Consider the following 27971-nt stretch of genomic DNA (forward strand, 5'->3'; position numbering starts at 1 on the left):
TGCAAATAGAGAAAGCTGAGACACGGTTTATTGCTTCGTGCTAACTTTATTTCAAACACATCATGGCATTAACAAGGAAAGCACCTTTTTATTGCCGTCTGGCGTAAGCACCTCGGACCCTGATCACGCTGCTTGTTTGCATCCCTGAGGTTTTGTTTGTTCAGAAAACATACCAGAGTGAAAAATGGAACATGAAGAGAGGTTTTGCAATTCAGTTTCAAAAGAATCAATCAGTGCCCCAGGAAGATAAAACTCCTAATCATATCATTTGTTTTATTTCCCTTGGATGTTCCACTTCCATCGCTAAACCGCTGCTTTGGTTTTTCTCATGCGCAAATGGCAAAGTGTGAAACGCAACAATTCAGATGAGCCAGTGGCCTCGGAGGCAGGAGTTGAGTGTTTTCCTTTCTTCTCTTTCCCGCCTGTCCCTGTCCCTGCTCCGTTCTTGCCTCCCATAACCTTGCACACCTCTTCCCGGACCGCCCCAAGGTCACGCTGTGTGACATTGAATTTCTTCATTGCTCCAGCCTCAAGTGAGCATTTCACAACTCTCAGATGTTGCAGGAAGAGCCCGTCAATAATAAAATCCTCCTGCTTTAGACCTCTGGGTCTGGACACCAGGATGAGGTACCAGCCGTGGGGGCACCCAGCCCTCAAAGGATGCTCCAGCCTGCAAAGCACCACGTGATTTAAAAAATTCTGTAAACAACTTAGAGCAGGAATGCACTTTTTGGACAGGGCTGGTGCCCGGTCTGCCAGGAAAAATGGTGTTGTCCCAGGGGAACAGTGTCATTAGCTCATTTCCCATCGGTGCAGGGAGCAGCCGGTTTCGATTCAAGCGAGACGTTTGCCAAGCAGGCGGGGAAGGTGGCGAGATAGGGCAGCGTGGGGCACACCGGGGGCATCCCGCACCCCCCAGATGGACCAGCATCCCTGGCCGGCAGCGCGTCACGGTCAGCAGGTGCAGGGATGGATGCAGGAAACTGTTTATAGGGCTTAGGAAAAGCTGAGGTTTCTGGCAGGTTCCTGAGACGTTCGGTTTGGCCCAGAGCTCTCCGCTGTATAAATTGTGGGATTAGAGTCAAACATGAAACCGGAGCAATAGGCCAAAGGCAGAGCTGGCAGCTGGCTGGAGGTCGTTTTTTTCTCTGTGCAAGCGTGTCCAAGCCAGGCCTTTCCAAGAGCGAAAGATGAGGAGGGGGAAACAAAATGGAGATGGATATCATCCTCAAAGGAAGAGGGATAGAGCAGCAAGGGAGTGGAGAAGTTGATCCAGAGGAAGTATCTGCAAAGCAAGGCAGTCCCGAGGATGTGGGAAGCCAACACCTCCCCAGGGACCATCTCCCAGGTGGGTGCCACCAGACCTGGCACCCATCCTTGGTGACACCAGGCACTGTCACTCTCTCTCCCAGGGCCTCAGCTCTGCTGCCACGCAAGCGGGAGGGTGTTTCCTCCACCAATGTCTGACTATTATTGGTTTTTCTCGAGATGCAATTCTGCTTTTCAAGATTGGGACCGTGCACTGGGTTGACCTCCAGCGTCTTTCTGCCGTGTGGTTTGGATTAGCTGACTCATTGTTTATGGCAGGGTTTCACGGACGTTTGGTGGGGCCGAGACACACACAAAAAAATCATCCGTGCTGGGCATGGAGGGAGATTTTATCTGTGTCGATGTGTTGTGAGATAGGCAGGAAAGCAAGGTTTTCCTGGGACCCTTGGAGAAACCTGTGATTCTTCATAGAGGATTTTTTATGTGCTGCAGGTAGCCGCCAGGATTGAGGGGATAAACAGATTTCCAGCATCAGAAACCTTATCTCCCTCCTCCCAACTTTTGTTTTCTCTAACCAGTCGTTCAGACGTGCTGGAGATAGAAGTCAGATGTGATCAGAATAGACGTGAGGAATTCAAGCAGGGAAAATCATACCATGTGGATGAAAGCAGGAATTTGAGAACAGAGCTGCTCAGTACTGACATTGCATCCTTCTTCTCATGGTTATCCACTGAGGACCCCATCCTTTAATCAGACACCCCCTGAGCTCAGCAGTGGGGGATCTGGGGATCTCATCAACCCCAGCCCCCCAGGCTTTCTTCTTTCAGAGGCCAAGCAAAGCATCAAGCTGTACTTCTCGGTGGTGCCATCATCCCCACGCGTGACCAGACGCAATGGAATGTGCCAGCTCCCCAATGTGCCCGCAACAACAGATGCTCTCCCAGTGCATCGCTCCCTGCAGCCAGGTAGGATTCCTCATCTGCAACGAGGATATTTGAGGCTTATTCCTCCCGGAGTGTGTGATCTCAGCCGTGGCTAAGGACTGGGGAGGAGGTCAGGTCCGTGTCCAGATGTCTGCAGGGTCTGTGGGCGTTTAGATTGCAGATTCCTTCCGGCCCCAACCCCATCCCCGTTAAAACTCACAGGAGGTTTCCGTTGGCTTCACCATGCTGCTGGCTTGCAAAACACCAAAAGATTCAACAAATGCAGCTGCTGACACCGATTACCCCAAAACCTGCTGGCACGAGGCTCCGAAACAACCAGAGAGGCTGTCACCCCTGCACACTGCCGTACCCCGTGCAAGGACCTTACTCTCACTCCTCTCCTTACATCTGCTCGCATGCAAACATGCAACAGCAAATCCGAGCATTGGTGGTGAATGAATACTGACATTTAGCGAGTAATTTGGCAGAGCCCAGACAGCTGCTGAAGCCCACGTTGGTGTTTCCATGATCGCACCCAGTCTGCAGAGATGGGGTGTAGTGCAGTCGCATGCAGCTTCCCTGGGGCTGAGGTTTGGCTTTAGAGTGGGATTTCAGCAGTGATTTTTTTCCTGGTTCTGGCTATAAAAAAGGGACATCCCTCTGTACTCATTGCCCCAGATGAAAACTTGCTGCATTTACAAGTGGAGAGGTTATTCTTCAGCTCCCGAGCCTGCAGGCTCAGCCAGGAGCTGGTGGAGGTGTGGGGCTCGCTCTTGCTTTTTCATCACTGGCACTAACGACCCTGCAAGAGACTTGTCAGGCTTGGGTGTGAGCTGGAACTGTGAACACAGCTCCAGGTTTCTAAGCTCACTTCACTTTGGGCCTGTCTCAGTCCCAAATTTGGGCTCAACTCATGACAGAAGCAAGGGCAAAGTAACAAAATTCAGATCAGACCCATATTTGGGCTCTGAGCTGCGACACGGAGTTGTTCTCAGTAATGTGCTTTCCTGCAAACCATCTACGAGTCCTGGTGGGAAGCAAACGGGTTGGCAGCACTCCCAGAGTCCTTGAGCACCACGTTGTTTCTTCCACCACTCTTGTGATGGAGCAGCAACGCGAGCTCCAGCCACCCCACACCTCCGCTGCCGTTTGCCACCGCAGAGACAGAGCTGTTCCTGTGCTGGGTGACATCTCTTCTAAGCTGAGATCCTTTGTTAAGTCTTGTCAGGCTTTGTTATGGAATATTGCTGCATGACAGCTCTTAAATGCAAGGTGTGCTGAAAATGAAGCAAACTGCGTAGTGTTAAAAAGCACAAGCGAAAGGCTCTTGGGTCATCTTTATGTTCTTGACCTCTCTGCCACTGCTCCAACTGCTATATGCCACCCGGCACTCTCAGCAGACAATATCCCATTGATTGCCCGAGGAGCTCATGCCAATGGAGAGGGTCGCACTGACGCTCTGCAGCATCGCCGGGCCCCGATTCACCCTTGGAAATGCTCGACACAATGCACAGACTGTGTACATCGGCACATCGTAGCACCGGTACAATGTCACTGGAGGCCCGATGATCAGCAGCACAAAAAGGGTCTTATGGTGGTGGGGTACAGGCGTTCCTTTCTCAGGGCGATGAATGTCATTGATTTATTCCCTTTTCTCGCTGGAAACAAAATGCCCTTTAAAAATCAAGCGAAAGAGCTGAACTGGCTGTGCCTTCGGTCTTGCGTGGCCTTTTCTGTAGGGTGCCCTGCCCATGCCGATAACCCCGGCTCATGCTGGCCCAGGCCCCTGGGGAGAAGGGAATTAGCACTTCTTTTTTCTAGCATGCAAGTCGGGAGCTGCTGGCCCCAGCCAAAATTCCACCCGCTCTTCGCCGGCCGCCCCGGTTGGGTTTCATCTGAGCAATTTTGCCTGGAGAGCATCACCCCCAAATCTCCCTCCTCCCGGGAACTGCTGTTAGCAGGTGGTAAAAGCAACAGTGCGAGGCGGGAACCAGGCCTTGTAAAAACTGGGTGAAACGCTGAGGAGAGCTCAGATAACAATACAAATCCTCCTGGCCATGAAACATGAGCAAGGGCTCCGAGGGGCTGGTTCCTGCCGGGGTCTCCATCATCCATCCCAATCCTCGGGGTCACACAGAGACTTTGTTCTGCTCAGCACTGGGTTGTTGTTTGGTTGTGCTTTTTATTTTTTTTTTTTATCTTTAATACCACGTTATTTTTATATAAGTCTCTTTCCAAAACAGAGCCTATAAAATCTTCAAGCGATGTCCCCTCTCCCTGCCCCTTCTTCCCCAAGTAAATATTTTTAGCTCTCGTAAACACAAGCCATTAAGCACTCAAGAGTGAAAACCAATGCTCTGGGGAGGCATCGCTACAGGGTCAACCCACGTTCCTCTCCATCCAGAGACGCTTAAAGCACAACCCAAGATTACACCCTTATTTTAGCACCTCTGGCTGGACCCTGTGGCGTGGGTTTGGGACCCACCAAATGCTCAACCCAACACAGGATTCTTCACAGGGAGCTGGGAGGAGGCAAAGCTCTGCAAAGCGGGTGCTAAACTGGAATTTTTTCAAAGGAACGAGCTGGCTAGAGGTCAGTGGGTTGCAGCTATCCCCAAAATATCACAGAGCTTGGAAAACTCTTATCCCTACAACGATCCCCCCAGTCTTTGCCAGACACCGTGCAGGAGATGCTGTACACAAGGATGTTTTGCTGCCTCTCGGACCTCATGGTGCCTGAATCACTCACTGATGAGGTGTTGTCTTTTGGTTTAGATAGTAGAGGGGGAAGAAAAGGAAGATTTATAAATTATGCAGTTTGAAACCCAAGTGGAGATCTCCTTTGATTCAGCCTCACCCTTCTCCATGAGCTTTCCTACTGTCGCTGCCTGAGCTAGCACCAAAGGACATCTCTCCACTGCCCAATCCCAGCTTTGATCACAGAATCCCTGCAGTCTTCACCAAATTTCCCTAAAATTGATGGAAAATTCACCCTTCTTTTTTTTTTCCCTAGTCAAAATATTGACATTTGGGGAAATCTGAGCAGCCACAGCATTTCTCTGTGTTTTCCTGGAGGCCAGGTTTTATACAAATTGCACAAGGGACCGCAAAGGAGATAAATAAGTTGCCCACAAGGATCGTTCGGAGCAGTCCAGCGAGAAATGCCGTCCAGTTCCCAGGTCGCAGCGTTCGACCCAGATTGTGCAATGAGCGGGAGGGCTGGGATTGCGCTGATGAGTGCAAGATGTCCCCAGGAACAGGAACATCCAGAAAAGGCTGGAGGAAGTCAGCAGTGCCAGGAAAGGACACTGGGAAAGTCTTTGATGAGAGCAGATATGACGTTGGCTTGGATACAAGAGTGCTTTGAAGAAGCAAGGGGCTGAGGACGTGGCTTTGGGACAGAAAGTGGCTTTCTCTGGCTGGCTGGGGCTGTTTTATCTGTCCAGCTTCCATCTGTGGGACTCGGGGTGGCCTTGCAGAGCTGGACTCAACAGGGTAAGGTCTAGAGACGCAGGCTGGGGAAGGGGCTTAGTGGCATGCTTAAATGGAGCAAGATCAGAGCTGGGCTCCCGTCCAAGGTTCAGGGCAAGGCATAACTCTGAATTTCCCAAGCTACCCAAGCCTCCTGGGTTTGCAGCTTTGCAGCCTCCTGAGATCAGATTCCCATGATGGATTCCCAGCGGCACAGATAGAAAGCTTCCCAAAAGGGCCCAAATCCCATCTGCTAAGCAGCCTCCTTCTCAGGCTATTTGCGGTATTTAGATTTCTGAAGGAAATAGTGAACAAGGAGGAATTTCTCCCTACTTTGAGGCTCCTGTTTCTCTCTTCCCTGGGGAACCTCCCTTCCCCCTTCAGCAATGCAAGTTCAAGGCCAACATATCCAACCGCCCTTGGTGGCAACTCTTCCCACCATCCTTCTGCCCCCCAAAGCCTCCTGCTGGGAAACCATCCCCTTGCCATCAGGTGCAATCAGACCTCTGCTTTCTTCCTCTGCCGGGCATTTGTAGGGTTCGTGGGGATGTGATTTGCACAATTTAGGATAAGGCATGTTTTTTCAGTCCCCCCTAATCTCTAAGCAGATGCTGAAAGCTCAGGAGCATCCCAATTTGTGGTTGCATGTCTAGAGGGTCTACATTAATATTTCCTTCCCTTCCACACCCTCACTTTCACCTTTATAGGGGAATAGTATCATCTATGAGGATTTGTGGGCTTTGCTTTCCAAAGGGAAAGAGATGCTGGGCGCCCTTCCTAACCCAGACCCAATAGCTGAACCCTTGAGCATCATTTCCCTTCTCATCTGCCTTTCCAACCCTGAGGCGGGGGAGGTCTCATCGCCAGCTGGTGTAAATGGAGGTGACATCAACCAGGAACGACGTACCTCTCCCTCCTTCACAATAAAATACATATATCATCCACCTGCACCATTCATTTTCCTCTCACCACTCCCTGATTTATTTACCCCCTGATTTAAGCGCTGCCGAAAGCCCTCCTTGAGCGGCAGTGGGCTGTGGATCGGGTTGGCTGTCCCTGAAACGAGGCGATGTCAGGCTGGGGGGGAGATGTCAGATTGCCCTGAGTCATAACAAAACCACACACATTCATTTTCCTGTCAAATCGGCTTTAAACAAGCCCGATGTGAGTAAACATGGAAGCACAGATTGCAAAGCCTGTACAAACACTCCCGGCTAACTGGTTTATACTCAGCAGATGTTAATGTTTAGCAGGCGGGGATGTGCCAAGAGGGTAAAGTAAAAGGTTGCCTTCCATGGCGGGCGAGGAGGGAAAGGTGATGTGGCTGCCAGAGCCAGCCCGTTTTGGTGGGTGAGACCCGCAGGGCAGCGGGTGGTGGGATGCAGGAGGCAGCAGTGAAGTCTGGAGCATCCCCAAAACCCCTCGCAGGTGCCTGGTACCTCCTGTTTATCCCCAATTCAGTCCAACATGCAACTCAAATCATCTATGGGATGTGCTGGGATGGATACCACCTTCATAGGGCACGCTCTGGGGTTTAGGAAGATTTGTTGGTCAGGGCCATTTTAGTATTCATAGGAGCCGAGCTGCGGCGCATGTGGGAAAGAAGCCGCGATCCTGAAATAATGTTATCTTAGCAAATGGTTTTGTTATGGTTGTCGGCTTCCTTGAGGAGCATTTCTTAATCTAGAAAAGCAGCGGTCCCAAAGCAGCAGGAAGCTTTTCATTATCGGCTCCAAGGAGTTCGGAGATGAGAGATTAGGGGAAATCCACTGCGCCGGGAAAGAAAAATATAGGATCTCTCTTCAGTCAGATGTGAAAATGCCTTGGAAATACTGGCTGCATCCAGACGTGAACTCAGGTGGCCCAAACCCATGACAGGGGTGACCAGATGTGGGCTATGAGCAGCTGCCAGTGTTGCTTTAGCAGGGAAAATCTAACAGAAAGTGGAGAAAGGAGGATCTCCACACCTGCGACAATGCGGCTCCTCCTGTTTCCTCATTTCACCACATTCTTTGCATTGTTTTTCACAAAATTTTGGGCAAAGCCCAAATATTTCTACTCAGAGAAGCACAAAATTGGCTCTTTGTATCTATAATGTAGGCAACAGTGTCCCCAGCGAGGACACCGCAGACCCAACCAGAACCTGCAGAAGATACGATGCATTAGGACTGCAGGAGTTTCAGAGCAGCTTGGGGTGCACCCACCAACTTGATATTTTTTTCCATTTGGGAAAAATAAAGCGTTATTTGTTTTGTACAGCAGGATCTATATTTTTTGTAGGAGGCACCCACAGAAATTGAAGTTGATCCCAGGACAAGAGGTAAAGCAACAGACTGAAGGACTGAATGGGTCGGGAGAGGAGTTTTATGTATCCCCTGCAGCCAGCTAGACTCTGATCCAGCAAAGAAATGTGATTTATTGCAAATACCCATTTGTCTAGTGCAAAATGCCTTTTATAACTCTTCCTCGCCCTTGGCTCGTGGTCCAAACCTGAGCCCTACCACAGCTCCAGTGGGTTTGGAGTCCGTCCCGCAGGGAGAGCCAGGGCTTGAGCGTGGATTGAACCTCTGCAGCCCAGATTTGAGTAAGAGCTCAAGATTGCTTCTAGCTTCAGAGGTCATTTGGCACAACACCCTACAGCCGTGGGAGGAGAGAAGGTATATATATATAGGCAAACCAATTTAAGGGATGAAAAAGCCATCCAGGGAAGACTAAAAGGTGCATAAAAGCATGGAGGAGTGGAAATAGCAGCACGTGGGAAGCAAGAACCAGAAAGTCGCAGCCCAAAGGAGTTTCACCTTAATGCAAGCAAATTTAGGCACTGAAATATCTCGCTGCTGCTCCATGAAGGATTTATCCCCCAGGGACTTGGACTCGCTACCCAGAATAAGGAGGATTTAGGGCCTTTTTCTAGATGTCTGTGCTTGCATCTCTCCCAGCCAGCAGCACGCTGCTGGCGTCCCTCAGCGGAGCCCCGGAGCCCCCGTCTGTCTGTCCCACCGTGTTGTTTGGTTTATCGACATTTTCAGCCCCTACGCTCCGCGCCACAAGGGGAATGTTGTTGGGTCTTTTTATCTCCTTCCCACTCCAGTTTTATCAGTTATTTATTTATTTGGGTTTATTGCTTTCCTTGTTCGTTTTGTCGTTTCGTTTACTCAATCCCCAAGGCTGCTGAAATGAGGCACCGAAAAAGCAAATATAGGACAAATAATTATTATTTGCATGTTCTCTGGAACAAGCCAAGAAAGAGTCTCTGGGGAGAGGGTGGGATTCGCCTCTGTTTGTTTCTTCAGAGGCAATATTAAAAAGGAAAAATGTGAAAAGGCGGTGGAAGTTAACCCTTGCCGGAGCCATGTCTCCGCATCACGAAGGAGCTGGGGGCTCCCAGCAGCGGGGAGGGGAAAGAGGATGAATCAGAAACAGGTTCCCTGGTGCTTTTGGCTGCCCACCAGCAGAAACTATGCAGAAATAAAATGCAAGAGGAATCCCTAGCAGAGAGGAGAGAAAAGCCATGTAGTCTGGTACCCAGGGCAAAGCGAAGGACAGGGTTATTTTTTTCCCACATAAACTCACCCCTCCTAAAAAAAAACCCAACCCCCCGATGGCATTTTTAGGAGGGAATCCCAGACGGATTTGGTGAATAATTTCCAGGCCTGGGCGTGGAGGCGAGGGGCTCTTGCGTGGCACGTGCCGGGGCTGAGCGCCTGGCTGCGTGGGATGCTCAGCATCACCCCAGGGGCCAGAGAGCCCCTGCACCATCCCCTGGGGCGGCTCAGAAGAAATCATTTGGATGCCCATCACTTTGTACCAACTCATTGGCTTTGTGACAGAGCTAATTTTGTGCCTTTTATTCTGTTTTTCTTTGCTAAAAGGAAAGAAAAACATTGACTCCCCCACGCACACACGCGACGCGCTAATTACAGCAGACTTTTCTTTTTCGGGTCCCAATAGGAAATGTCAGCTGCAACCAGAAAACTGCCTCGGCTGAGGGCTTCCAGCAACCCTTCAGCTGCATTAGAAATAAAATCCCTAAAGCTTTTCTATTTGCATCTGCATTGGGGGTGGGAGGGAGGGTTGGAGGGTTGGAGGGAGGGAGGGAGGGAGGGAGGGAGGGAGGGAGGAAGGAAGGAAGGAAGGAAGGAAGGAAGGAAGGAAGGAAGGAAGGAAGGAAGGAAGGAAGGAAGGAAGGAGGGAAGGAATTATACCAAATCATTTATACTGGAGATGGACTTTTCTTTAAATAAAGAGCAGCTTAAATGCTTTAAAATTATGTGCTTCACATTTTCTTCAAGACATCAGATCCTTGCTGTTGAGGCGATGATGCTAAGGACTGGAAGGAAGATACCTGTTGTCTTTTTTCACTTCCCTTTCTCCTCCTCAAAAGCAGAAACAAAGAAGTTTAAAGGGGATTGAGCCAAAGATTTCCTTTTCAAAAAGACACACATTTCAAACAGTTTTATACAACCACACTGTGAACACATAAAAGTGATTTTCCTTTCCTCCCCATCACCTTTTGGCAGCCACGTTTTACCTGCCCCTCTGGGGATGGTGTAGCACAGCAGGCACCACTCACGGAAGGTCTCTGGCTGCTCTGCGATGCTCCAGGGATGTGGAGAAGCCAAAAAAACCCAGGATTCAGGTGGGATAACAGCTGCTTTGCATTAGCATCTCCCTCTTGAGGGTTCCCTTGTTTTTCTTCTTTCTCCTTGTTTCCTTTTCTCTCCACTCACTCCTTTTTCTCCTGCCTTTGGGAGAAAAAAAAACACAGCCCAGGTTCTCCCTGTCTTTCAGTTCTCGTTTTCCTCCGTGTTTGTTTTTGCACATAATATATCCTCACCTCCACAGTAAGTGCTGAAGCCAGGGGGTTAATGGGCAACTTGGGAAAACCATGATCAAGGCCATACCTTGCCGCAGCCATCCTGTGTGACCCCGAGCAAGACCCCTAAACCCAGATCTCACCTCCCCCTAAGTCCTGGAGGCATCTAAAGATGGATGAAGCCGTGGCCTTTAGTCTCTCTAATTTCACTTAACAACTAGCATGGGGATATTGGGTTTTTTCCCCAAACTCCCTGGGATTTTTTAAGATGTCCAGATAGACCAGGCTTAAGTAGACTCAGTCTACTCTTTACTCATCATCTCCCTGCACCTTCCCCTCCATCCCTTGTCCAGATGGCCTTCCCCTACCTCTCATGCCTGTGTTTCTATAGTATATGGGGTCCTTCTGGGCAACATATGTCATCGAGAACACAGAGAGCCCTTAATTATCTCTGTCATGATGATGTGGTCCCTATAGTGACCATAATTTGGGGAACATGTGTTTCTGCTCTCCAGAGCCTGTGCGCTGCACTTTGAAAATATTCTGAACAATATAGAGTTGCAGAAAAGGCCAAAGTAGTATATCAGAAAAAAAAAAAAAAAAAAAAATCATGTTCTGTGACGTGGGGAAAGATATATTTAGGATATTTTCTCAGCTCTGTACACACCAAAGGCTTTGATTCAGCCTCAGTGTAAACTTCCAGCATGTGTGTGAAGTTGCTTTGCTTACAGGCGGTACCGAGCAGGGAGGTGCTGAAGTGCCTGCTCAAAATTAAGAACATGCTTAAGGGCTAAGAAAAATGTGCAGTATTTAAGCACGAATAGCAATTAAGCACCGAAACGTGGCCCTGAGTGCCTCGGTGGCTCAGGGACAGAGTGTATTGCTTAGCCAGCTCTGGCCGTGCCCGATGCTTCAGCCACCTGAAAGTGTCTCAGACGGTCTGTCAAATCCCTGCAGTCTCTACTTTTGATTTTAGAGCAAAAAGCAGCTGTAACTGCAAATAATTACCCTTACGCCCGGATTACGTACACTGTTGTTCCTTCCACGACTCCAAAACATTTTTCCTTGAGGGCTTATATTTCCTGAGCTGTCAATCCAACACCTCTCACCAGCGCTAAATTCATTTACAAGGGGGAGGGGGCGAAGAAATGCTTTAAAAAATAAATAATCAAGCCACATTAATAACCATTTGGGAGACCATCCGCCTCCCAGGCTTGCTTGGCTGAACTTGATATTAATTAGGCTAAACCCAAACGCAGCACCTTCCCCAGGAGTTGGCTGGAAAGTTCTCACCGCTCACCCCATGGCTGCAATTTCCAAGGGCTTTACCTAGTTAAGGATTATAATCTTTAACAGCTGCCTGATTTACTCAGCTCATTCCCTCGGAGATGCTGACGCGGTGCTCGGCCGACAAACGCTGTGTCTTTCCTTCTGCCATCACTTCTTCGAGGATTATGCATTTATAGGAGTGAAAGTATGTGACGGAGACCACCAAAAAGATAAAATCATGCTCCTGCCACCAGTCAGGTGGGGGTTTGCTTGTCATAAATCCATGAGCCCTGCTTGCCAGATTAGAGCTGGCCGGACAAGTTTGGCACTGACCACGTTGTATAATTAGAAAAAAAAATATTAACCCCAAACCAGCAGAAATGCTTGTGGGAACGTGTCAGTTTGCTGGCTGGGGAGGACAACGGGGGGATGTTTAGTCTACTGCAAGTAACCAGCGAAGGTTGGCATCACCGGGGGGTTGGCATCCCTTCCCAGCTGGTCCCGCAGCGGTGCTGGAGCTCGTCTCCATCGCTCAGCTGCAGAAATGCTGCCTGGGCTTTCTGCGAGTGCCTGACCCGGGCTTAGCATCAATGACACATCCTCAGAGCCGCCGGAGTGGGAAAAAGGCCTTTTCTGCTTGGACAGCAGGTTTTTGCCTGCCAGATTCAGGGAGGACCGGCCGTAGCCAGCACAGTCTGTCCTCTGCGATCGGCTTCAGGGCAGTTATCGCAGCCGTCGGCACCAGGAGAGGCGATGGAGAAAAGCAGGGAGAGGGGCTGGAGTCTCTCATCTCTGCTCCACATCAGCATTTCATTTCACATCCCTGAGTCCAGGTGAACATCCCTGTTGTCCCTGTGCGGCGCAGGGCACAGCCGAGCGCTGTGTTGCCCTTCCCAGTTTATTCCCCCCCCCAGAGAGGTTTTTCTGCAGGACATGTGTTATCAATTAGGTCCATTTGTTCAACCTACGTCTGGTTTTGCTTTTGTTTCCTGGCAAACCATAATAATAATAATAATAATAGTAATAATAATCATCATAATAGAAATACTAATAACAAGGCAACATCTCACCCTCAGGGATTGGACCCGCAGACATGTTGAAGCACCCTGCAGCAGAAAGACAGATGAGGCAGGAGCGCTGCCCTCACCCTCGATCATTTCTCTCCCTGACATTACACTTCAGGTAACCCCCTTTTTTTTAAATTTTTTTTCAAGCTTCTTGGGTTTCAGCTTAGGACAAATGAAAACAAGCAGATTTGCAGGAGGTCCCAGATGCAGGATCGAGTTTTAGTTTCATAAAGGCTTTTGGTATGCACTGCCCAAGCCATCTTCAGTCCTTGGGCTCAGCCAGGGATGGGTTTGGAGTGAAGCACGCAGTGGTTTGGCTGGAGCAGCACAGGACCTTCGTTCTCAACCAATCCCCTTGTGTATTAAATCATCTGGGGAGTTTAGCACTTGTTATACATGCTGCCGCAAGAGTTTAAGAGGCTGGAGATCTCAATGTCCCATCATGAACACCAGCCATGCCTTGTGCTACTATGCCACAGGGGTAGATTCAGTTTTCATGCTATTTTTACTGCTTAAAACATAAGAAAAGGTGTATTGGATTGGAGCAGAGGTCTGTCTAATCCAGCACCTTTCTCCAAAGGTGGCCAGAAGTAGATGCCTGGGGACATGCACAAGAAAAGGGTGAAGAAAGTGGATGGGAGGCTAAAACAACTAAACAACTGGGAGAACTGAACACATTTGTTGTAGCAGAGGACTTGAGTCGGTCTTTTTTTTTTTTTTTTTTTTGGAAAGGATTTTTTTAGTAGGGTTTCTTTTTGTAGGTTTTCCTTCTTTTACACAAAACCCCACAGCACTCTCCATGTGCCAGAGCCAGGGAACAAGAAAATGAAATGCTACCAGAAGGGCATTTCTGAAATACTCCCTGTGCCTCTCCCAGGGTGTAAATAACTCCTGGGAGCCTGTAGATTTGCCCTTTGCTGGTGAGACATTTGCTGGGAGCTTGATGGGGACTCCTGGGTATGACTCCTTGACCTAAGGAGAAGAGTCTTATGCCCATCAGTCTGCCAACCTGTCCACCACCTGGCTGTTTTTAACCCCATTTGAACCACAGCAAAGCTGAGGTTTCAAAGCTACAGGTTTCCTTCACATTTAGCGGAGCTGGAGGATGCAGGGGAAGATGCATCAGTGTCCCCTGAAAGGAAAAGCAGACAGCTCAGCCTTTTATTAGATATCAGGGAATCCAAAGAAGACAAATTCACAGTGAAGGGAAGCAAAACACAAAATCTTGCAGTGTCAGAAAATCAGAAAGCCCGACAGCCATCGGTGGCAGCATCTCATGAGGCTGGGAAAAGTTACTCCTTTGCCTTGGACACAGCATATGATGCTCCACATCATTTCTCCTTCACCAGGAGCCTATTCCTGCGGCTTCGGGCTTGATATGGGACATCACCTGTGTCACCCGCCTGGTGCCAGGGGTCAGGTTTGGCTCAGCCCCATTAAGTCACCACCGGTTTTCCTGTGGCAAAGAGCCCTGTGCAAAGAGACCACGGCTTGGCTAAACACCAGAGGGTGTTTCTGGCATCAGCACTCAGTTTCTTCCTTCCTTACCAGGTAAATACTTGGGGGTTGTGTGGTTTTTAGTGTCTCTCAGTGATTTTTAAGAGCACCTGGTTAAAAGTGTGGCCGTCGCCTGGTGCTGGGAGAGCAAGGCATTGGTTTTAACTTAGGTTTCTGCTCCTGAACAGATACTCGAGGGGAAAGTTATGGCACAGGGTATTGCACCAGGTGGAAAATCTCCCTCTCTGTTCCTAATAAATCCTTTATTTCCCTGTAGGAGCCAGCAAGGGGGAAGATGCTTGGTCGAGTTTGTTGTGTTTGTTTCTTTATGGTAATGAAAAGGAAAGTGAACTTGCCCTCCAATAAAACACATGAAATTTGCCAAATCATTACAACATAGCGGGGGAAAAAATTGCATTTGCTGGCAGAAATAAAATACCAGGCAATCTGTCCCTGGTGAGAGCTGGTGGGGGTGACATCAGGCATCCCTGAGCTGACGTGTCCCCTTAAAAGGAAGGGGTTTATCTCACCGTTGGCCCCGGTGTTACAGGGGAAGAGGGCTCTGACTCAGGGAGGGCGTGCTGGGAATTGGCAGGAGGAACAGGCGCTGTTTTCCGGGCACCCAGCAGCCCCGCAGCTGCGCTGGGTCAGCTCAGCTGTGAAGCTAACCTCGCTTTTCCTGGACCATCTGAAGGTGATGTGGCTGAGGCTTTGTCCGCATATGGAGAGGATGACTCTGGAATAGCACGTTGGGAAGGGATGGTCCGGGACAATGGTATGTGCAGACACGGTTGTTCCAGGATATGAGAGTGCTCTTCCAGTTTATATTAATCCGTTTAACTCTATAGTGCTGTTATCCTGACAAAAGAGCATCCGGATTTCAGGCTAAAGCAAATCAGCCTCATGCATTTAACGTCCCGGTGCAAGCGAGCCCTGGGGCTTGCAGGGACTAATCCACCACTGGGCTCCTTCATGGGTTGGGGTTTTTTTTGCCAATAACAAATCTTGTAGCAGAAGCAAGTCAGAATAAACCTCTTAGGCTTCCAAGGTTTGTTGTTTTTTTTTTTTTCCTTCAATTAATGAGTTGAGGCTTCAACGAGGCCAGGATTGCAGTAAGACAAGAAATACTCTGCAGCAACCAACTAAATGACACGGGCACAATCGCATACCCCGAGGAACCAGGCGTAACTTTAAATACGGTTTTATTTCAGGTTTGCTATTGACGCACAAACAGCAGAGATCGATGTTTAGTATACATGGTATACACAAAGCAGCCAGTACGATCGGCATCTCCGTCCTTTTGCTGCACACTCGGCAAAAGAACCACACACAAGAAATCCCTCCCGCCCCATCCTTCCCCTCCCCATGAACAAGGGTGAGGATTTCTCAGTGGCTTGGAAACCATCTGTTGGATGGCAAGACACCAAAGGGCAGCTCCTCAGAACTCTGTCCCCAGATGAAAGCACGGCAGGCTTGGCTATGCAGGAAAACCCTCCAAAAATGGATGATCTGTTCATGGGAATGGAGACATGGAAGGGATTTCCTAGAACATTAAATCCCATCCCCTGCCGTGCAGAGCAACCACAACATCTGCTCCTGGCTCTATCGAGCAGTGTGGAGACCCAAAATATTGTTGTGTTCAAAAAGGCATTACATAAATCCAGGGGAGGATGGGTCTGCAAACATTGTCACGAGGAGTTTGCTCAGCTGGTAGAAAGGTCCAGCAAGAAAACCCTTGTGCTACCAGGATCCTGTTTCTTGTGATCTTTCTCACCTTGCCCACTGAAGCCCTTTCAGAGCAGATCAAAGGGCACAAGGACTTTCCACACCAGACCTGCACGGGACCGAGCAAGCAAGGTAGGCTCCAAGCCCCTACCTGCTGAGACAGCATCTTCTGCCTACCCATAATCTGTGTGTCCTCCCTATAGTCCCTTTCTGCTGATCCCAGTAATGGCATGGCTCAACCCAGAGACGCTGGCTTGCTCCCAGTCCCAGCTAATTAATTAAGAGGCACCTTCATCAGTGGAAAAGCAAAAAGTGAAATGGTCCCTGATGATTTGATCTGAGCAAGAGACCTAAATGATGCGTTAAATGGTCGTTGGGAAGAGGGCGGTGTGTGAGGTAAGACAGCCTCCAACCACAATGGGCATGATGCTACATAACCATCAGAGGTACAGAATAAACCCTTGCACAAAACCCTGGAGGGGGAAACTGATTGTAGCTGAGGTTCAACACCCCCTTTTTCCCCACACGCCTGAACCCCGCTGGGCCCCTTTCCCCCAAGAAAGCCCAAAACCCAAATTTATCTTCCGCTCTCGTGGCACAAAAGCGATGCTGGGGAAGTCACCCCAGGTCTGCTAGAGTTCAGCTCAGGATAGCTCAGAGAGGCTTAACACAGAGGAAAAATAACCCAACCGGGCCCAAAGGTTGGAGGGCAGAGGGTGGTGGGACATCTGGGCACTGCATACTGGTCCCATTAAACAGCAAGCACCATTTCCAGAGCAGAGTCAAGTACCAGTGACTCGCGGGGCTGCATCCGACCCCGTGTGGCACCGCATCGTGGTACTACAGTACAGTTGATTTTTTTTGGAATGACAGCTCAGATCTCAGCTCTGTAGTGATCCCTTTTAGCCCTGAAAAACTTCAGGCGGGCAGTTTACAACCTGCCCTGGACCGGGGGGTAAAGGAGCATCCAGCTACGTGCTGGGTGCTCACACAGCCCCATCCCAAAGCACCATAGGAAAACCTCAGCCAGGTGAGAGAGCCCACTGGGAATAATGCCGTCCCCACTATGCAAGGTTTACATCCATCACAGGGGAGGAAGGAGGTTAAAAAAATACAGAGTTAAGCACCATAAAAATCTACACTGGTCAGGTCATAAACATGAGGAGAAAACGAAAATAAAGCCACCACCTTCCAACCTGACCCGGGGATGCTGCTGGGGCTCTCCGGACCACCCGGGTTTCCAAATCATCACCAGCAAGCCCTGGATGCATGAGTCCCAGCACCTCGTCACACCGGTGGTTGGACAGTATAATTTGCCGTCGTTGCATTGGTAAATCCTTTTGGTCCCATTTAGCACGAGTGTTGGGGGAGTCCAGGGAGGGGGGAGGTAGGCTTGGCCCTGGGAAAACGAGGGAGGCTTCAACTGTGCAATTTAGGGGGATCTCCCTGCCTGTACTCAGATCCATCCTGGGCAGCCACCCTCCTCGTTTCCATCTGTCCCCACCCCAACTCCCAGCCTCTGCCGGTGGGTTTCCGTGTCGTTCGGCGGCTTCGAGGTAGACGTTCGTTCCCGCTCTGTCTCCGAGCGACCTGGTCGGTAAAAGCCCTCTCTCCTGGGTATGTGGGGTGTGCGTGCTCTGTCCCCACACCCAGGTCCCTTTTTTTTCCCATTTTTTCTTTTTTTTTTTTCCCCCCCTGTTTGCTATGTGCTATGGACATCTCCCCCTCTCCCAACCCCTGGCTGCTGCTTGACCGCATCCAGCCAGAGGAACACCATGGCCTTCCTCACAGACACCCCTTGACCCGCTCAGCACGGCCTCAAGGTGCAAAAATCCAGCTCCTGTGGCTTCCTCCGAAAATTGCAACTCTCCCGGGGCAGCAGACGCCCAGTTGGGACCGAGCACTTCAACGCCCGTCTCTTGAAACCCCGACCGCAGCTCTTGGAGCAGGGAGACCAAGGTCCAGCTTCCCACGCCGGGCAGGGCTCCCCACACAGCCGGACATCAGCTGGTCGCTGTGCCGCGTCGCAGTCGGCGGCCGGTTGGCCGTAGGAATCGCGACAAGCCACCGAGCGCTTCTGCAACCCATCACCGCAGGTGACGGAGCAAGCCTCCCAGCCGCCCGCCGCCCACTTGTAGGAGGGACGTTTGTAGCTCGGTCTCCCACCGTCCAAGCGGTTGGACAGGCTGAGGACGCTGTTGTTGAGGTCTGGGGGGGTCTTGCCCTCCTTCTTGTAGGAGGACTTGTCCTCCTTGCTCTCTTTGGGGAGGTAGAAGGAATAGCGTACCCGAGGAGGGGTCATCTTCCCCACAGAGAGCACTTCCAAAGTCAGGGGTTCCTGGATGGGCTTGAAGGCTTGGAGGCTCTCGACGGCGGTGCCAGTGCCGCTGTACCGCAGGACGCTGCCCTTCACCATCAGGTCCCTCTCCACGGCCGAGACGATGAAGTGGCCGTTCAGCAGGTACTTGCCCTGCCCGTTCTTCAGCGCCAGGTAGTTGTCGTCACTGATCAGCCCTTTGTAGCCCCGTTGTCTGATGTCGATGTTGGAGGCACCCGCGGGGATGACCACCACGAAGTTGTAGCCATGCCTGGAAGAGAAGAGCAGGCAGGGCAGGCCATCAGGCAGGGGGACATCCCGCTACGACATGCCCTCAGCCCAAAGCTCTGCAGCTACAGCCCTGAAATCTTCCCACCACTACAGTTATCTTGTCCTTCCCGTGAAGATCATTCTGAATCTCCTCCCTACACTGAGTTTCATCTAGGATGAGGTGACCCAGATACGGGAAGATGCTTCAGCTCCTCTGGCTCTACAGTACAGATGTACCAGAGATAACTCCACCAGCAGAAGCCGATAGCACATTAAATGTGTCCTGGTTCTCCTTCAGCGCTAGCCCAGGTCTCCACGCAGCAATGTACAGTAGCACCAGGAGAGTTTGCTCGGGTTGGACTTAGCCCCCGTTACCACCTCCACCACCTTCCTACATCCACCCCATAAAGCAGAGCTGGGAGAGGGGGAAGCTCATGTAACACTTACATGGGTTTGGTGAACAAGCCCGAGACCTTCTTGCAGCTCTTGTTGTCTCCTCCGCACACGCTACATTTGTCAAACTTCTTCTTGGAGCCCAGCTTCCCGTCGCAGCCCGCTTTGATGCATTTACCCTGGACGCAGACTGAGGTGGAGTCTGGGGAGCAAGGGGTGCCATCCACAACCTGCACGAGGGCGAGCAAAACAAGGCCACTGCATTTCCCTCTGCCACCCCACACCTCCCCGCCAGCTGTGGCCATCCAACCCGGGGCTACCCAAATCCAGCAGATGAGTCCTGAAGAGATGCTATCTGGCGCCATGTCACCCTTTGCTCATGCTCTGCTTTTCAGTCAGGCTTTTTAGGGTCTCTGAGAAGAGCTATATGGGGCTATATCCCTTTTCTTCTCCATCTACATAATTTTCTGCCCTTTCTGTTGCATCAGCGCAAAGGGAACAGGCTGCACTGGGGACACAGCTAACACCACCCCACTTGGTCCCGCGTCTGGCCACCTGCCCCGTCAGACACATACATCCCTTATCCTTTATTATCCTTTATTTCAGGACTATGGGCATGTCCCAGAGGCACCTTTACAAACCCAGAAGACAGAATCACACAGAATTACAGAATCATCAAGGCTGGAAAAGACCTTGAAGATCATCTAGTCCAACCATTAACCTAACATTGACAGTTCTCGCCCTCCATGGACCAACTCCAGCCCTGAAATAAATAAGCGGACACGTACAGGCTGTTCCATACCAGCCTGGTAAATTCCTCTCCTCTACAACCTCATCTAATACCATCTGCCCACCAGAAAAGGAAAAATCTTTAATTTCCAGGCACACTGGAGTCATCCTCCAACCCAGATGCTGACCCTGGGGGTCTCTCACCAACCTTGGGTGCCAGCACGTAGAAGTAGCCGGTGCCGTTAGCCCGGCAGATGAGCTTGCATTTATCCCGGGGCGAGACACCGGAGTATTTGGGGACCCAGGAGACGGAGGCAGTGAGGCGGTTAGTGCTGTGGCTGTAGCCGTTGAAAGCCTCACACTGCTCCTCGCGGAAGCTTTTCCCTGGCACTGGAAAAAACAGAGATGTGCATGGGATTGGGGACCAGCCCAGACCTCCAGCTCCAGTTTTATGGTTTTGTTATAGGTCATGCCCAGAAACACAAGTGAGCTGAGCTCCAGCCCCTTACCTGCTGCAGAGCAGGGCTCCAGGTTGCAGGAGCGGTACTTGACACGGATGCCCTCACAGTAGGAGCCCCCGTTGGCAGGCACTGGGTCGGTGCACTCCCGCTTGGCCAGCTGCACCCCGCCGCCACATGTCCGTGAGCACTGCCCATAGGGCGCCCACTTCGCCCAGCCGCCATCCACCTGCGGGGATGCAGGGGGATGAGGTGCTGCATCCCCTTTGTCACCAGCTCCATCCCGAGCCGGGGCTCTCCAGTCTCAGAACCATCCATTTGCAAGCAAAAAAATCTGCTGACTGCTCCCAGACTTGCTGGATGGAGCAGAGCAGCAGCACCCCTCCTTGAGAAATACGCGATACCCAAGGGACCTCCATCTCTTTTCACATCAGCGTCCCCCCCGCCGGATCCCCAACACCAGGAGGCAGGGGATTGCTCAGCCAGCAAAAACTCAGGATGATGCCGTGGGATGTTTTTGGGACTCACGGCGCAGGTACTCACCCTGTACTTACTGATGTTGTGCCTCTCAAAGCAGGCACCCTTCAGGCAGAATCTCCCCTCGCCGCAGCCGGTGCCGTCAGCCCAGGGGAAGTGACGGGTCTGGCAGACGATCTGCCCACGCGCCTTGCCTGTGCACCAGAGCTTGGCGCAATACTGCATGTACGGGCAGGGCTTGGAGCCCACACCAAAGGCCAGCTCGCACTGCTGGTTCAGGCTGTAGCTCGTCCCCGGCAAGTCTTCGGGCAGCGGGATGGGTTTGGCAGGCTGGTCCAGCAAACAGTCTCCTGCGAGAGTGGGGATCTACTGGGTCCTCGGGGGATTGGATGGAGCAGTGTGGGGAGGGAGAGCATCGCTGCGGGGAGGTGAGGATGGCTGCCGATAATTTGGCCAAAGCTACCCCAGGCATAGGCCACCAGTGGGGCCAGATACCCTTGAGCTCAGCTGCACCCCAGACCTGAGTGACCTCATCACAGAATCTCAGAATTTTCAAGGCTGGAAAAGACCTTGAAGATCATCCAGTCCAACCATGAACCTCACCCTGACCGTTCCCAACTCCACCAGATCCCTCAGCGCTGGGTCAACCCGACTCTTCAACCCCTCCAAGGATGGGGACTCCCCCCCTGCCCTGGGCAGCCCATTCCAATGCCCAACACCCCCTTCTGCAAAGAAATCCTTCCTAAGAGCCAGTCTGACCCTGCCCTGGTGCTTGGTGATGCTGGGTAGAGCCGTGCTCTACTAGAGGCAGCCATCACCTCCGGGGACAGCACCAAACTCCTCATTTCCTCCTTACTTTGTTGGCAGAAGGGGGAGAAGAGTTGCTCTACAGCCCATCAGCCTCTCCCAGCAACCAGCCCCAGGGATGGATCCTGCTCCTATGGGGTGGGGACACAGGTAAGAGGGCGAGGGGCACGGGAGGGCTCACCATGGCCGCTGTCGAGGAAGTCGGTGATGATGGCAGCACTGCAGGCTGACCAGGGGTTGGCACGGTCGATCTGGATGAGGGTGGGGGACATCATGTGGTTGGTCTTCAGCCGGCCGAAGACCTCCTCACAGGCCTTCACGTTGTCATGGGGCATGTTGAAGACGTGGCCTGGGGGGGGGGGGGGGGGGGGGATAAGAGGGGGCAGCATGAATAACCCTGCTTGGCACACAGAGTCGAGCCCCCCGCAGCTTCTTGAAATGGGGGAAACTGAGGCACGGAGTGGGGAAGACCCTTGCAAGGATTGCAGTGGGTGTGGACAGCCCAGGAGACACCTGGGGAAGGACGATGCTTGTATGCAGGAGCTCGCAGGAATGAGACAGGCGAGCCACCCCACTGGCAGCATCGCTGAGCCAGCGAGCTTCCCAGACTCTGTCCCGGCTGCTTCGTGCACATGGAATGCACACGGGAAAGGAAGGACGAGGGAAATTGCAAAGAGAAGGAGACTTCAGCGCTCACCCCCCTCCCTCTTCCTCCTCCTGCAAGTGTCTCCGGAGGTAGGTGTGCCCTCCGCCTGTTATTTCAGCACTCCCGAATCCTGGAAACCGAGGTAGCAACCACAACAGCAAAGCCTTTTGCCTCATGCCCCAAGGTGGAATTTCCCCATCACCAGATACCGGTTATTGTCTGATCTTCCGGAGGCTGAAATTATTTTGAACCTCGCCAGCTCCTGGCATTCCTCCCAAGAGGAAGAGGAGAGCGGGGAGCCTTACCCAGCTCATGGGCGGTGGTGAAAGCCGAGGGCAGCCCGTCGTCCTCGATGACGGAGCAGCTGCGCTTGGGGTCGCACATGGTGCCCACGTCCGCCATCCCCAGCGTGTCGCAGGTGGTGGCACCGCACAGGTCCTGCCAGGCATGGAGGCAAAGGGTCAGTCTCGAGGCCAGCGCAGGCATCCCGGTCCCCCATCCCCACCCCATCCCTGGTACCCCATGGGGAGCTGATGGCAGGTGGGGGGCAGCCCAAAGGGATGGGGACCACACCAGCCACAGCCTGGTGAGGAAAGGAAACCTCACCCTGACCCAGGCCAGGCTGTGATTATGTGTTTGCATTTAACCCTGGCACTGAGGATGCTTTTTGTGTGTAGCATTCTCCTGTGCCTTCAGCGACAGCTTTTCCCACCCGAACGGCTCCTCCGGACAGGGTGGAGCCAGTTTCGGCACGGAGGAGTCAGCCTGGCTCCCTTGTCCAGCAGAAACTCAAGGATCAGACCCAGGTGGGTGGATGAGAAGACACCTGGCCTTGGGCTCACAGCTGACCCGTTTCTCAACCTCATTTCTCAACCTCTTCCTAGGAACAAGAAGCCTCTGGGCCAGGTCCAGAGGTGCCTGAGGCTGGGGGATGTGCTCTTGTCTCTCCAAGGCACTTTGCAGCCATCCCTCGAGGAGCAGCCAAGCCCAATGGATTGAAGGAGGAACCAGCCCAGCTCTCCACCCCCAGCACAAGCACTGCTGGACCCCACATAGATGCAGCTGGGACAGAGGACAGGAAAGGTCCCGTTGTAGGTGGATCTACCCTTCTTCAGGATCCAAAGGTGCTCGTGCAAATAAAAAGTCCCTGTTTGAAGAGGCACCGCTGAGGCAGCTCAGCAATAGCTTTGTCCTCGGATGCCCCCTTCCTCTGCTGGGGTCTGTCGGTGCCTTGGGAGGGCTGGAGCATCGTCCCCATCCCTCGGTGCTGTCCCAGCCGGGCTGGGAGCTGCAGGGGAGGCCACGTGGGGGGCAGGGAGCTGCTTTCCACATGAAAAGAAAACGCAAGGGACTCGCCGGGCGCTCCCATGCTATAAATAAACGTGATTCATGCTCAGCGCTCGCCCAGCCAAAGCGCCTGGGTTGCTCGAAATCTCGCATGAGCGGCTCTGCCAACATTTCCAGCGAGGTTTCCAAGCTGAAGGCATTCCCGCGCACGCAGGTTCAGCCGTGGGTAAATAACAGTCCCGACGACTCCAGAGAGCCCTGGCCAGGGCTGAGATGGCTTTAACAGGAGACCTGTGGCTACGAAGTCTGGAGGCACAGACAAGACCGTGATCTGTGGAGAGGCGAGGCGGAGAAAGGCTTGGGTCTATCGCGGCCGGTGGAAAACCCCATCGTGCAGCCAGGTTCAGCTCTCTGCTCTGCAACAGTTTTCCTTGTCGACTGGGACCCCGCTGCACCCCTGATCCCACCGCACATCGATGCTGGCAAGGACAAGCATCCCCGGTGGCAGCGCCACCACCGGCGAGCACGCGGTGACTAAATGGGGCTGGCAAGCCCCAGCACAGGGTCCCCTGTCCCAAAATGCCACCAAGAGCCAGTGCCATCACCATGCTGAGCTAGTCCAGCTTGCCCAAGCCCCCCTGCCCGTGCTCTCCAGCGCTGGGGGTTTGGGGGGGTGAAGGTGGGGCGCAGGGGTGGGATGACACAACCTCACGGGGAAGAGGCAGCCGCTGGCGGCTCCCCACTCGCTGCTCTTTGAAGAGTTGCCGTTTCCTCGCTGGCGCGGCGAGCTTTTGGCTCCCAGCCCAACACCTGCACTGACACACTGACCCACTTCTCGCTCTGAACCTCGCCTGATGGCTGCAGGGAACATGGATGAGCAGCTCTTCATGGGGTTTTCCCTAACACCCCCCCCCCCAGCCTCCGAGGGGCAGCCCACTTTGAAAGGCTGGGCAGCATCTCTGGGCTCTAACCCCAAACACCTCCTCCAGCCTTGCCGGGGGTCCAGCCTGCTCAGGAGGGGATGCAATGCAAGGGTGGAGCTTCAGAGGGGAGGAGAGAGAAATAAAAGAGGTTTAAGGTGGGAAAGTGGCAGGCGAAGGGCCAGCTCTGCATTTGCACGTCACCGATCTCCCTCTCTGACAGCCCAAATACAGGGGGGGTGCCCAGTGCCCCAAGGGGCTGCAAGCAACCCGCTGGATGCCCCATCAGGGCTCTCCTGCCAGCCTGACCTTCATCTGTGGGCACTCCCAAGGTTTTTCTTCATCCCCTTGCGAACTTCTTGAGATGTTCTGCAGCTCAGTTGGAGGGGGATCCTTATCACTAGCGCGTTCATTCACCTACTCAGAGACCGGGTTGTAAGCGCTCTCCCTACCACGGAGGCTTCCCACATCTGTCCAAAGCAACCCCGAAATTTTATGGGTTTCCAAATTCCCCCGCAGCCTCTGCTGCATGCTAGGCTCCAGCCAGATGTTCCTTGGTGCAACGTCCCTTCAGTTTTACAGCAGGCCAAAGATGTTCAGCAAACCTTTGCTGGTGGGAAGGTTCGGGATGGGCGGGAAGCACGGCCGAGCCCATTGCCGTGGCGTGTGATGCTGTTTCCAAGAGGCAGGAGCGTAGCTGAAGGCTCCAACAAGCACCGGCTCAGGTAGGAAGGTGAAGATCTGCACCCACCGGCTGAGCAGGACCCAGCTCCCCAAAGGCAAATCCGCAGTCTGGCACGACCGACGTCGGGAGGGAGCAAAGCCGAGCGGGAGAGGACAGCCCCATTCATCAGCAACTCGTTGACATAACTGGAAACTGCCTATCAACCGGGCTGGAGATGAAAATTAAGTCGGGGGCTTATGTAACAGCTTTTTGGCAGGGAGATAAGCTTCGGGGTGTCGGGGGACCACAGATGGATGCACTCAAGGAAGGCAGATGTCTCCTCGATGCTGTGCCTTTGCACCGAAGCTTGCCTTGGGATTTCAGGAATGGGTGGTTTAGCAATGTGCAAAAAATGCAGCCCGACCGTGATCCGCAGCTTTCAAATCGCTGGGACCGAATCCATCCCACGTGCGGCTCCAGTGACCTCACTGGGTTTCCACCAGAGATGGAGCTGGCTCATCCCCGCAGGGGTGTCACCAGGCGTCCCCCTCTCCGCAGCCGTAGCAGGCAGGACCTGCTCCAGCAGGTTGGGGTTCAGCCCTGCCTGTGCTCCGGCAGGATTTACAGCCGGCCGGAGGACACGGCCCCCTGCCCGGGGCTGGGGAGGGGACAAGGAGGATGGGTGGGATGAGGTCTCACACGTCCTGCACAGCATCGTTCCTGCTCCGGGCCATCGTCAGCCTGCGCTGACCCCAGGTTGGGGGCAGCTGAAGGGAACTGGATGCTTTATCCTTCCCACCCACGAGTGCCTGACCTGGAAAGATGTTTTGGGAATGGTGTCCCTGCTGTTGAGGGGAGTTCCTGACCTGTCCTTAATCCCAGAACGTCTGCGCAGGGATGGGGGAAGGAGAGAACGCAAGTTGCTCTTGCTGGCAAAGCCTGCTGTTGCCAGGGTAAGACGTGACCATCCCCTTCCAACTGGGCTCATCCTTCTCCCCTCCCATCAGCAATCTGGGGGTGCAGGGCTGTAACACCCCAGCCAGGCACCACACCGACATCAACGCTGAGATGGGACCACAGGGAAGAGGAGAAGCGTTTGGGGGGAGGCTCTGGGAGCGGTGTCACCGCTTCAGTGTCACCCAGTTTATCGAGGTGCGGGATGGAGAGCTCATCTCGGCCCAGCAATCACCCCCCACCCCACGCGGAGCCCTTGCCAAAGGTGAGAAAAAGCAGCTCGGCAAAGCCCCTCTCCCACTGCAGGGATGCAGCCAGCCCACGGCAGCGGTGGGGGGGACTCTCGCCTCTCCCCCCACCCCAAAAATTGCTGCCAGCGCTGGCTGCATCTCCAGTGCTTTTCTTCCAGCCCTGAACTGGGTCCACACAGAGCAGCCAGCATGGAGGAGAGGTCCAGGTTCTCAGGAGGACCCCGCGCATGAGTCAGAGGAAGTGGAGAGAGGTGTTTTTTTTTCTTGGCAGGTGGCACGGCAAGCTCTTCCCAGCCCGGGAGGGGGAAGCGAGGCCACGCTCCTCCTCTTCTGGGCTCGGACCCGGCGTTTCAGGGTGGTGGCCACTGCTGCCAGGAGGCAGGGGATGGAGCGGCGGGTTTCTGCCCGTGGGGACAACCTGCCCTTTACACACCTCCTGGCCTCACTCACCCCCCGGCAGGGCTTTCTCCAGGCTGCTGGCCAAAACCCGCCCCGAGGAGAGCAAGGGCTGGCTCAAGAGGGCTCGCTCCACACCTCCGCTCCCCCCGCCCCGGCATCTGAGCGTGGAGGGTCCCTCGGGAAAGGGGGATCAGCCACAAGCACAACCTCCTCCAGCGTGCACCAGAGGTGGGGCACAGGTGGCAGGAGGCCTTAGCGCAGTGCAGGGCTCCTTGAAATGGGGGACAGCCCCTCCAGGTCATCCCCCCGGCACCCACCTGCTTGGTGAAGAGGATGGCGGTGTCCCAGTACTCGGGGTGCTTGTCGCTGACCTTGTTCCACTTCTTCTGCCAGGCGCAGAAGTTGCGGAGGGTGAGGGCGGCGTTGCCGGTGACCTTGGGCCCCTTGTCGTCCTGCCCGATGAGGAGGAACTTGACCACAGAGATCTGGATGGGGTTACGGATGCTGGGGTGCTTGTAGAGGCGGGCGGCCGTGGCCATCAGGGTCAGCAGGTAGTGCTGGAGGTCATCCCCGTGGAACTTCACCATCGACTCGTCGGCCACCACCAAGGTCTCCACGTAACGGGGGACCGAGGCAAAACGCTTGGCCCGACCCCCTTTCCCCCCACCTCCACGCCCCCGGTACTTGTCCAGCGCCTGCAGCACCCCGGGGGTGAGCCCGGAGCCCACGGCGCAGCGGGATGCTCCGGCCCCGACGGGGCGGCCGGGGCTGCGGCGCTGCAGGCGGTGGGCTCCCCCGGCCGCCCCCCCCGCCAGCGGGCTGATGAGATATTCGGCTCCACGGTAGCCGAAAGCCCCCCGGAGCCCCCCGCAAAGGCTGAGGGCGGCGAAAGACTCCCGGTCGGCGTTGACATCCCCCGAATAAAAGCAGTGGCGGAGGCCGGGGAGGGGGCGGGCAGCGCCGGGCGCGACCCCCAGGTAGTGGGCGGCGAAGGCGGGCGCGATGAAGTGGGCGTCGGGGGAGAGGTGGAGGTAGAAATCCTCCCCGAAAGCCGAGAGCTGGAAAACCACCGCTTGCCCTCCCCGGGGGGGTTCGGCGGGCCCCCGCCTGAAGTAAGACCGCCCGTTGATGTCGGGGTCCAGGCGGAGGGGGGTGACCACCTCGGTGTCCGCCGGGGGCCCCCCCGAGGGCAGGCTCAGCCCCGGGGCGCCCAGCAGCAGCAGCGGCAGCAGCGGCAGCATCGTCCCGGGGGGGTCACGCCGGCGGCATCGGGGTTTGGGGGAGGCGGGGGGGGGGGGGGGGGGGGAGAAAGCAGGACCCGGCCCCCCCCTTCCTCCCTCCTCCTCCTCCTCCTCCTCTTCC

The 27971-nt window shown here is 53.7% G+C and overlaps 1 protein-coding gene across 1 annotated transcript; it reads right to left on the reverse strand.

Moving 5' to 3' along the window:
* Positions 1-15497: 15497 nt before the first annotated feature.
* On the reverse strand, positions 15498-27899 carry ADAMTS15 (ADAM metallopeptidase with thrombospondin type 1 motif 15). The gene is made up of 8 exons (XM_074848824.1): positions 26927-27899; positions 22440-22572; positions 21670-21837; positions 20748-21031; positions 20256-20433; positions 19955-20136; positions 19072-19247; positions 15498-18625 (listed from the first exon to the last, which is right to left on the reverse strand). Exons 1-8 carry the CDS (start codon positions 27848-27850, stop codon positions 17845-17847), a joined length of 2826 nt encoding a protein of 941 aa, XP_074704925.1. The 5' UTR covers positions 27851-27899; the 3' UTR covers positions 15498-17844.
* Positions 27900-27971: the final 72 nt, after the last annotated feature.

Source organism: Strix aluco, chromosome 23, assembly GCF_031877795.1.
Source record: "Strix aluco isolate bStrAlu1 chromosome 23, bStrAlu1.hap1, whole genome shotgun sequence".
Lineage (NCBI taxonomy): Eukaryota > Metazoa > Chordata > Aves > Strigiformes > Strigidae > Strix > Strix aluco.